This window comes from Manis pentadactyla, chromosome 17 (assembly GCF_030020395.1).
Source record: "Manis pentadactyla isolate mManPen7 chromosome 17, mManPen7.hap1, whole genome shotgun sequence".
Lineage (NCBI taxonomy): Eukaryota > Metazoa > Chordata > Mammalia > Pholidota > Manidae > Manis > Manis pentadactyla.
The window spans coordinates 14,873,007-14,884,261 of NC_080035.1; the positions used below are offsets into that span (position 1 = coordinate 14,873,007).

General features: G+C 49.0%; 1 protein-coding gene across 1 annotated transcript; it reads right to left on the reverse strand.

The window, feature by feature from the left end:
• Positions 1-5,134: 5,134 nt before the first annotated feature.
• Positions 5,135-10,510, reverse strand: LOC130681432 (uncharacterized). The gene is given in 3 exon segments (XM_057494615.1): positions 5,135-9,372; positions 9,375-10,086; positions 10,136-10,510. Coding segments are annotated over 3 exon segments (5,169 nt in total). The 3' UTR covers positions 5,135-5,290.
• Between the last annotated feature and the right edge of the window lie 745 nt (positions 10,511-11,255).

Consider the following 11,255-nt stretch of genomic DNA (forward strand, 5'->3'; position numbering starts at 1 on the left):
CTCTACCCCGACTACAGAGGATTGTGAGAGGGAGGTAGGTCCCCAAAACTCCTTCAGGACTGAGTAGGTGGCCCCGGTGTCCAAAAGGAAAGAGACGTGCCTACCGCTACCATAATGGTTACCCTGGGCTCCTGTACAGTGATGGTAGTGGTCGGGTGGGGGAGTACCGGGCCCCCCTCAATCATCAGTTGCCAGACCCAGAAGGTCTATGTGTGGAGTGTTAGAGCTGGATGGCCTGGCACCTCTCAGTGTGTGAGGACAGTCAACAGCTCAGTGTCCCTCTTGATGGCACTTAGGACATGGACCGGGGGCTTCCGGGGATTTGGGCAGGCTCTGGGCCAATGACCCCTTTGACCACATTTGAAGCATGGACCAGGAGGTCCTCCTGGCTGCTTCCTAGGAAGTGAGGATACCCGAGCACCAGTGGTTGGGGTAGGTTGAAAGGCCTTAGCCAGCATTTGATATTTTTGTTTACGGGCCTTTTCATCTCTTCCATTATATACTTTGAAGGCCACTGACAGGACTTCTGCCTGAGGAGTTAAGGGTCCCTTCTCCAGACGTTTAAGTTTAGACTTAATGTCGGGGACACTCTGGGTGAAGAAGTAGGTCATTAATAATTGTCTCCCATCTGGGGTGTCAGGGTCTAGGTTTGTATATTGTAAAAGAGCTTTGGTGAGGCGGTCTAGGGACATAGAGGGACTCTCATTTTTATCCTGAATAACCTCTTGGAGTTTTTCATAGTTAATGACTTTATTGACTGACTTCTTGAGACCCGCCATGAGGCAGGTGATGAATTGATCTCGACTGGTGAGTCCCCCTGCCGTATTATAGTCCCAATTAGAGTCTCAGTCAGGAACCGCCTCAGCACCTATTGGATGAGCTGGAGTAGTTTGGTGCACCTCATGGGCATGAGTTCCAGCCTGTTCCCAGACTCGCCTACGCTCCTCGGGCAACAGTGTGTTGGATAGGATCATGTGAATATCATGAGAGGTAAGATCATATGATTGAGTTAGGTACTGGAACTCTTTTATGTAAGTAGCTGGGTTGGAGGTGAAAGAGCCTTATCTTTTCTCAATTTGAGATAGGTCGGAGAGAGAGAAAGGTACGTGGACCCGGATGACGCCCTCTGTACCAGCTACTTCCCATAGCGGGGCTAGGATCTGGGTTCAAGAGTGAGTGACTGGAGGGCTTGGTAGGGGATCTCGGGATGGAAGGGAAACTGGTTGTGGTAGAGGAGGTGGGGTTGTTGCCCCGCTCCTGTTGGGAGCTTGTGGTGGGAGACTGGGTGGGGGTTAAGGGGGAGGAGGAGAAGGAGGAGGTACCATGGGGATTTGGGGTCAGTAGGGTAGGGGTTCGACAGCAGGGTCAAAGTCAGAAGATGTACTGGGATCTGGTTTGTTGGAGGGTGAGGACTTTAAGGCAAGTAGTAAGTGTTTAGGATTGCAGGAGAGACAGAGAGAAGGCTTGGTTCAGAGATAGGAGAAAGCCTGGATATATGGGATCTCTTTCCATTTGCCTGTGTGCTCACAGAAGTTGTGTAAGTCATGGAGAATTTTAGGATCTAAAGAGCCATTGGGAGGCCATTTAGACTGATTATCCAAGGAATATTGTGGCCAGACCTCATTACAGTAGCAAACAAGCTTAAAAGGTTTGACGTCTGGAGTGAGGTGGAGGGGTTTTAAATTGTTAAGCACCCTAGCAGTGAACCTGCAGGAATGGAGGGGCCAGATCCCATGGTGAGAATGAGACTGTTCACAAGTTGTTGAGTCATCCCAGAGCATTTGAGAAGGCCACGGAGAAGACGAGACACAGTTAGGGGGTCGTCACCACCTCTAACCGAGCAGTAGAGGCGAAAACACCGAGGAGGTTCAGTACCTCATACCAGGAATTTACGAGTAGATAAAGGGAGACCGGGCCTCAGTGGATGAGGATTCTCACCATGGGGAGGCAGAGAAGAGTCGACTATGGGGATCAACCGTGACTCTGAAAGTTGTGGTTGGGGTGCCCCTGTCCCAGAGGAGCCCTTGGGTGTGCTAGACACTCAACTGTCACTTCCCAGGTTCCAAAGGGACATTTAAGTTGACCATGAAGGGGAGACTCACCAAATTGAAGGCCGGTGTTGGGCAAGAAGACGAGCGACCGGGGAAGTGGACTGTGAGCCCGAGGAAGAGGATCGGGCAGTGAGGGTTCCCAAAGCAGCTCAGATTCCCAGAGGAAGAGCAAAGTTAATGGGAGAGCCTCATCCGAGTCACGGCACCAATGAAAGGGTATCTTGCCGTGACCCTCCTTACCCAGAACAACTCAGGAGACACGGGCCCATGTAAGAGATTTTATTATCTAAAAGAGAAAGTAGCTGCCACTAGAGAGAGAGAGAGTGAGCAGCCGCGTGGGGTAGAGCGTTGTGCCTTTTGTGGAGGCGGAGGGGAAGAGTACCGCTTGGCCTGTTGCCTTGGGGGCGGGTCGGAATGTTTAGAAATAAGGTGGGGCAAGTCCAGGCAAGCCCCAGGCAAGTCCAGGCATGATTTTCACTGGCTTATGTGCTTGGGACCATGGGGTAAATGGAGGATAAATTACTATATCCTTATAAATAGTTTGCTGAGGTTTTTTTTAGCATGCTCTTTCATTTAATCATGTATTGTGGACATCACTACATGTTAATATAGATATACCACATTATTTTCTTTCTGAAGAAAACATGCTAAAGGAAATATTTACAGTGCAAAGCATGTCTTTTTTTTTTAAGGGAAAACACGGAAGAGGAAATATTATTTATAGTACTAAGCATTTTTTTAAGGGAACAACATACAGAATGTTTTAAGTCTGAGGAAAGGAAATCCCGGGACAAAATACCTCTAAAACCGGAATCAAGTCAAATGGAGAAATAAAGTTTAAAATTCGTTTATTGCTTACAAACTGTAGTCAGGGGCCTTCTCTCCTTCCTGCTCCAGCAGAAGCAAAACCAGCCCTCTCCCTCACCTCTCAGGTGTTGGATTCTCCCAGAGGAGGACGCCACCCCAAATCACTCACGGAAGGCGTCTCTTGATGCAACAAGCAAGAGGAATTTATTCAGAGGCCAGCTAGCTGGGGTCCATGCATTAGCCCGACGCAGCGGGTCTCAACAAGGACCCCAAACACACAAAGCCAGAAGTTTTTATAGCATTTTCAAAGGGGCAGTATTTTCTACAGTCACAATACAGTGTTTTTCCATAGACACATAAATTTTCAGCTGACGCCACATCCTGGGGGTCTGGTTAGATAAAATCACTTTCGGTATGTTTAGGGTGGTTCTAGCAAGATAAGTTTAACTGATTGAGGTTAGCTAACTAAAGGTCACTACAATTAACACTGGCTGACTAACTTGTTTTTCAAAGTTCTAGTAATTTTTCTCCTTCTAGGTTAGAAAATGGTGTTTGAGCCTTTAAGATGGCTGTGCTTATGCTAACTTTTGATTCTTCAGGTTCTACATTTCCCCACTTCTCTTTAAGGGCATTCCAATCATGGAATGTTTGTATCTTCCTGTTGGGTGAGTGAATGATATTGTTGCTGCAACATTAGTACATGAACGGCACTCACTCTTTCTCTAACAAAAGTTATCAGCCGATTTAATATGCAGGGTCCCAAAGTGAGGAGCAACACAAAGATGAGTAAGGGCCCAACCAGAGTGGATATCAAGGTCGTAAACCACGGGGACCTAGTGAACCAAGATTCAAATAGCCCTTGGCCGGCTTCTCGTTCTCTCTTTCTCTGGTCTAGCCTTTCCCTAAGCTTTGACATTGAATCTCTTACTATTCCAGAATGGTCTGCATAAAAGCAGCATTCTTCCTTTAAAGCTGCACACAATCCTCCTTCTTTTAGAAACAGCAGATCCAGCCCTCGTCTGTTCTGCAAGACTACTTCAGAGAGGGAAGTCAGAGATTCTTCAAGTTTAGTAATGGATTGCTCTATGGTTTTTAGGTCTTCATCAATAGCTGTCCTTAGTCCCTCATAATATTGGTTCCCTTGGATAATAGCGGCTGTCCCTGTTCCTACTCCGGCTGCGACTCCTATCCCTAACAACACAGCTAAGGTCAGCGAGACCGGCTCCCTCCTATATCTATGCCTAGGTTCAAATTCAGCTACGAATGAGAGGTCATCATGATACATCAACCTGGGCACCAGCTGAACCATGATACAGAAATCGCGGGAGGAGTTGAAGGCAGAAGTAGAGACACATGGGGTCACTCCAGTGTTACAAGCCCACCACCCTTTGGGAGGAGGGACTAGATACTCATTTTCACCTGAGGAGGTCACGGCTATGGTTTCATTACACAAAGCTTTATGGGTGGGGGGGACTGAACCTAAACATTTTCCTCTTCCAGTTACTTCAGTCAGAGTTAGCTTCTTGTGGCTTCCCCAGCTACAGATCTCGTGATGGGTTGTCCTGTTAAAACTGCCTAACAATCCCAATCCTTCATAATAAGGCGGCCCAGAAGAGAAACACAACCAACAGGATTCAGTAGTGTTAGGGTTGGTGGTATTTAAGACCTGAAAAGCCCCTTCAAGGAGGTTGAGAAGGCGTTGTCCGGTGCCAGGAAAGAAGGTGACTTGGCCAAGAGTGGAGGCAGAGGGAGTGGTGGCAGAGTCCATAGGTGGGGCTAGGGCCTGTTTTGGGGCTGGGGCTGGGAGACGCGGTTGATCCCGCAAGACAGCGTTGGGTCCTACTGGGACAGCCGGAAGAGTCTCTACCTTAAGCCTGAGCATAAACAAGACTCCATTATCATAGCCACTCTGGTAGAGTCTTAGTCCCCACATAAGCCCTTTTTCCCAGTTTGTTGCCCTTTTTCCTGCATCTGTGAAAGAGATGTCAATAGGGTTGCAGGTGGGATTAGTCGTGCATTGGGCACGAGCGGTATTCCACTGGATTTTTATGAGGCCTAGAGGAGATCTCCCTGCGCTTCCTGTCAGCCAATGGCATGTCCCTGTTTGTTCACAACCCCAATTTTTGCAGAAAAAATCTGTCTTCCCACCACACTGTGAGGTCTTGGCACTATCGGCTGAGGGGGCTGGGCATACATAGAAGCAGGTATTCTGGAGCTCTTTCATGGTCCCAGAGCCCCAGTGCACTGTATAATCCTGAGTACCACATCCAGGTACCCCAACTTTATCTTCGTACCATGGGTCTTGTTTGAAGAGAGTGCACAAATCTACAGTGAGGGTAGGCCACCAAGTTCCCCTAGGGTGTTGTCCTGTTAACTGGACTACTACTTGTTGGGAAGCCGGGGTAATGATTTGCCATGTGAGTAACCTGGGTTCATGGGGGTTGGGGTTCTGGAAGGTGGGAAGTAACTGGGTCAATAGAATTAGAATTGTTAGTGACACAATCATTTTTACACAAGCGAAATTTAAGAGGGTTATCAGTTCGAATTACTCGCCAGTCCGGGTCTGGTTGAGGCGCTTTCTTCAGATGTGAAGCATGTATCCAGGAAGAGATGCCATCTACTTTCACAGCCATAGGTGTGGTCAAAAGGACGATGAAGGGTCCTTTCCACCGAGGCTCAAGATTTTTCGTTCGATGTCGCCTTACGTAGACAGAGTCTCCCACTTGGAACGGGTGAGGTACTGAAATGTCCTCTGGCCGATAGGCTTCTCGGATAGAGGCCCACACTTCTTTCTGCACAACTTCCAGAGCCCGTAACCTTACAAGCAGAAACTTATTAGTCACAGATTCAGGGGATATGTGGAGGTGAGCTGCATTTAGTGGAGCCAGGGCTCCAAACATTATTTCAAAGGCTGTTAGTCTAAAACGGCTGGGGGTGTTTCTAACTCAGAATAAGGCGAAGGGAAGGAGGACCAACCAATCATATAAACCAGTCTCTATGGATAATTTAGTCAGGGTCTCTTTTAGAGTTCTATTCATCCTTTCTACCTGTCCTGAGCTCTGGGGCCTGTATGCACAATGCAATTTCCAATCCGTCCCCAAAATCTTGGCCAATCCCTGACTTACCTGGGCAACAAAGGCAGGGCCGTTGTCGGAGCCAATTACCTTTGGGATTCCAAACCTGGGAAATATTTCTTCAAGGATCTTTTTAGTCACCGTCTGAGCTGTCTCAGTTTTGGTGGGGAACGCCTCTGTCCATCCTGAAAATGTGTCTAGGAAAACTAGAAGGTACTTATATCCATACTTAGCAGGCTTGATCTCAGTGAAGTCAACTTCCCAGTAAGCTCCTGGGCGATCCCCTCGAAGTCTTTTCCCAGATGTTACTGGATTTTTACTCACATTTACTAATTGGCAGGGAACACAATTTCTTACAACCTCATCAGCCAGTTTTCCTAATCCAATAACATGATAAGGGGAGTCTTGAACCAAGGTCTTTAGGTTTTTTGCTCCCAAATGTGTCAATTGATGCAATTGCCTTAAGTATTCTTCTGCCTCTCTCTGGGGCAGGACAACTCTCCCTTTCTCAGACTTGTGTATCTCGTGGGGTGAGGAATTTTTAAACCCTAATTTGTTTATACAAGCGAGGTCTTCGGGTGTATACTGGAAGCTCTTAATACAAGTGGCCTCTGGGTACACTTGGAGGGGTAAGATATTCATTCCCTGGGCTGCTTGTTTTGCAGCTTGGTCCGCCCTTCTGTTTCCTTGAGCTATTAGAGAGTCGCTTTTTTGATGCCCAGGGCAATATATTATTGCCACTTCTCTAGGTCTATGGTTGGCTTCTAACAAATTTAAAATTTCTTGTTTGTTTTTAACATCTCTCCCGGCAGAAGTCAATAACCCTCTCTGTCTATAAATAGCCCCGTGTATGTGAGCGGTGGCAAAAGCGTATCGGCTGTCGGTATAGACGTTAAGTCTCTTACCTTCTGCCATCTTTAGAGCCTGAGTCAGAGCGACGAGCTCTGCTCGCTGTGCAGAAGTGCCCGTTGGAAGTCCACTGGCCCACACGATTCGGTTATCATCCACTACTGCAGCTCCCGCCATTCTCTTACCATCCATAATGTAACTGCTCCCGTCTGTATACCAAGTCAGGAGTCCTGGTCCTTCTAAAGGCTGATCTTGTAAGTCCTGGCGGGTCCCCGTCTCCTCAGCCAGGATTTCCTGGCAGGTATGAAGTACTTCTTTTCCCAAATCGGGGAGCAGAGTAGCTGGGTTTAGGATGGCGGGTGGGGCAAATTCCACACGATCACGATTCAGGAGTAAGGTCTGGTAGTGAGTCATTCTGGCATTTGACATCCATCTTTCGGGTGGTTGCCGGATTATGCTCTCCAACGCATGCGAAGCAACCACAGTGAGTTTTTGTCCCAGTGTTAGTTTGTCAGAATCTTTAACTAGGAGGGCCACAGCTGCTACTACTCTCAGGCAAGCAGGCCACCCACTACTCACGGGGTCTAATTTTTTTGACAGATAGGCGACAGGTCTCTTCCAAGGTCCCCATTGTTGGGTCAACACTCCTCGAGCTACTCCGCTCCGTTCGTCCACGAAAAGGACAAATGGCTTAGTTACGTCTGGCAATGCTAGAGCGGGTGCTGAGAGGAGGGCTTTCTTGATATCATCAAAGGCCTGTTGTTGCTCAGATCCCCAAACAAACGGGGCTGTCCCCTTGGTAAGGGGGTACAGAGGGGCGGCCAAGGAAGCATATCTGGGTATCCACAATCTACAAAACCCCGCTGTCCCCAGAAACTCGCGAACCTGGCGTGCTGTAGTGGGGAACGGAATCTGCGTCACAGTCTGCTTCCGGGCTTCAGTAAGCCACCTTTTCCCTTTTTTCAGGGAATATCCCAAATAAATCACTTGTTGTTGGCAGATCTGTGCCTTCTTAGCAGATGCTCTATACCCTAATTTGGCAAGTTCAGTCAAAAGGGCTTCAGTGGCCTCTTGGCAGGTCTCCCGGGTGGGAGCGGCTATCAATAAGTCATCAACATATTGCAGCAAAGTTACCTGTGGGTTTGAAGCTCAGTAGAAAGCTAAGTCCTGATGTAAAGCCTCATCGAAGAGGGTGGGCGAGTTCTTGAATCCTTGTGGCAAATGAGTCCAGGTCAATTGCCCAGTAGTTCCTGTGGTGGGATCTTTCCACTCAAAGGCAAACAGCGGTTGGCTGTTCTGGTGCAAGCGCAGACAAAAGAAAGCATCCTTTAGATCTAAAACTGAATACCAGATGTTTTTCGGGGCCTGGGAGCTTAGTAGGTTATAGGGATTTGGCTCGGTGGGGTGAATGTCCTGTGTGCTTTTGTTAACTTCTCTTAAATCTTGTACTGGTCGGTAATCTCCCGTTCCTGCCTTTTTTACAGGCAGCAAGGGGGTGTTCCATGGGGATTGACATTTTACTAATATTCCCTGTTCCATAAGCTTCTGGATATGTGGCCTAATTCCATCCCTGGCTTCTTTACTCATTGGATATTGCCTCACAGTCACTGGCAAGGCTGAAGCTTTTAGTTCTATGATTACAGGGGGCTGGTTCTTGGCGAGCCCCATGCCCGCCGTCTCCGCCCAGGCACCTGGGAATCGGTCGAGCCACTCCTGACTAATTCGGGAGGGCTCTGGTTCCATAAAAAGGCAGTATTCATCTTCCAATCTTATGGTCAGAGTACTCAAGTCCAAAGGCTTATTTTCCTGATTAGTCACCAGAGGTTTCTCAGCTTGAAAAGATATTTGGGCTCCTACTTTGGTTAAGATGTTCCTTCCTAACAGGGGTGTAGGGCATTCCGGAATAATGAGGAACGAGTGACTTACTCGTCCTACTCCTAAGTCTACTGCTCTTCGGGTGGTCCATGCATATTGTTTCTGGCCTGTAGCTCCAATCACCCAAGACTTTTTGCCAGAGAGAGGGCCCTTGTCTTTAGTTAATACAGAATGTTGAGCACCGGTGTCTACTAGGAACTCAACGGGTTGCCCCTCCACTTTCAGAGTTACCCTGGGCTCGGGGAGGGGTTCCGAGCCCCGTCTTCCCTAATCTTCATCTTCCAGCAGAGACAACACCTTTTTTGGAGGCTTCTGCAGTGGCTTTTTAGGGCATTCTTTCACCCAATGTCCTTTCTCTTTGCAGTATGCACATTGATCTTTATCCAAAGGAGGCCGGTTGCCCAGGTGCCCTGCCTTACTAGTTCTACCACTAGAGGGCGGGCGTCCCTTACCTTCTACTACTGCGGCCAAGATTTTTGTTAAATTTCTCTCATGCTTCCTATCCCTCTTTTCCTCTTTCCTTTCTCTTTCCTTTTCCTTCCTTAATTCCTTCTCCTCCTCAGTCTCTCTCTTATGATAAACTTTCTCAGCTTCTTTCACCAAATCTCTCAACGACAAATCCTGTAAGCCTTCTAGTCTCTGAAGCTTCTTTCTAATATCAGGCGCTGATTGCCCAGTAAAGGCAAGAGCCACTGAAGCACTGTGTTCCTCAGAAGTGGGTCAAAAGGAGTATACCGCCTGAAGGCTTCCATCAGGCGTTCTAAGAACACTGCGGGTGCCTCAGCGGCTCCCTGACTAACCTCTCTTACCTTGGCCAAATTGGTGGGGCACCTTGCAGCCCCGCGAAGACCCGCCACCAGAGCCTGGCGATAGATGGTTAGTCGCTCCCTACCTTCTGGAGAATTAAAGTCCCAGTTGGGTCTGGTCAGTGGGAACCCCCTTTCTATATCGTGAGGGAGTTGTGACGGTCGTCCGTCAGCTCCAGGCACGTTCTTTCATGCTTCCAGGAGGATCCTTTCTCTTTCTTCCGTGGTGAAGAGTACCTGTAAGAGCTGCTGACAATCATCCCAAGTGGGCTGGTGAGAGAACATCAGGGACTCTATCAGTCCCATTAGTCTCTGCGGTTCCTCTGAAAAAGGAGGGTGGTTAGCTTTCCAATTATATAAATCGGCAGAGGAGAATGGCCAGTATTGCAGAGGTTGGAAAGGCGGGTCTCCTTCCTCCCCGAGAATGGGGGCCCCATAAGACCTGAGGGGAAAAATACCTGATGGGTCCAATGCGGCCCCTCGGCGCCACCGAGTTCCCTCAGCCAGTCCCGGGGCTGGCCCCGATGCCTCGGTACCAGAGGCTAGAGGCATTGGAGGTGCCGGGGCTGGAGGCACTGGGGCCTCGGCCGCCGGGGCCTCGGGTGCCGGGGCAGAGGCAGGAGGGTAAGGAGGGGGATCATCAACCATAAGCAAGTCTTGAGTGTCGGTGTATTTTAGTGGTCTCTTTCCCTTTTCCCTGAGGTTGAGCCTGAGCCAATAAGACTCGAGAGTTCGCTTTCTTTCGCACCCAGGGCTTTACCCAGGGTGGTGGATTTTCCACCAATTCTTGCCAGACCACAATGTAGGGCTGCTGATCCGGATGTCCCCGTGTTGAATTCTGGAAAACAACAGCTTTTACTGCAAGCAGAGTGGAGAGGTCAAAAGTCCCCTCCGGGGGCCATCCAACGTTAAAAGTTGGCCACTCGGAGGTACAGAAAGTCTGCCACAGCCCTTTTTTAACTTCTACCGACAAGTCATGCGCCCTTGCTCTCACTTCTGTCCAATGACCTAACGTCAGGCTAAGGGGGGTCGTCACTGTCTGTCCCATTGCCAGTATAACAATTATTAGACATGTAAAGGACACAAAAAACAGAGACACACAGAGATTAGACACACAGCGGCCGCTTTTTGTCTTCCTCAGATTTCTGACCAAGAACCGGAAGGAATCAGTGGGCTGATACTCTCGGCGCCCAAAAACCAACCCTATCTCATCCGGTTCACTTTTGCAGAAAAACAGGTGGGAGGCCACCAGGCGTCCCTGGCCCTCCAAACTCCCCGGGGCGTCCCCCAGGGTTGCAGCCTGCGGTGCTCCAAGTACGTCTACCGACCACAGTCACGACCCCTTACGGGACCGGGACGGCTGCCAGACAGAGGGTACCCTTTTCAGAACTCCTACCGGTCTCACTGAAAAGCAGAACACAGAACACAGACAACTCAAGGCGCCACTAATCTTACCTCTTCCTCCAAGAACGGCTTCGGGAGTGAAGCAGGGTGAGCGCACGATCCCGGACGAGCCTCAAATGTTGGATTCTCCCAGAGGAGGACGCCACCCCAAATCACTCACGGAAGGCGTCTCTTGATGCAACAAGCAAGAGGAATGTATTCAGAGGCCAGCTAGCTGGGGTCCATGCGTTAGCCCGACGCAGCGGGTCTCAACAAGGACCCCGAACACACAAAGCCAGAAGTTTTTATAGCATTTTCAAAGGGGCAGTATTTTCTACAGTCACAATACAGTGTTTTTCCATGACACATAAATTTTCAGCTGACGCCACATCCTGGGGGTCTGGTTAGAT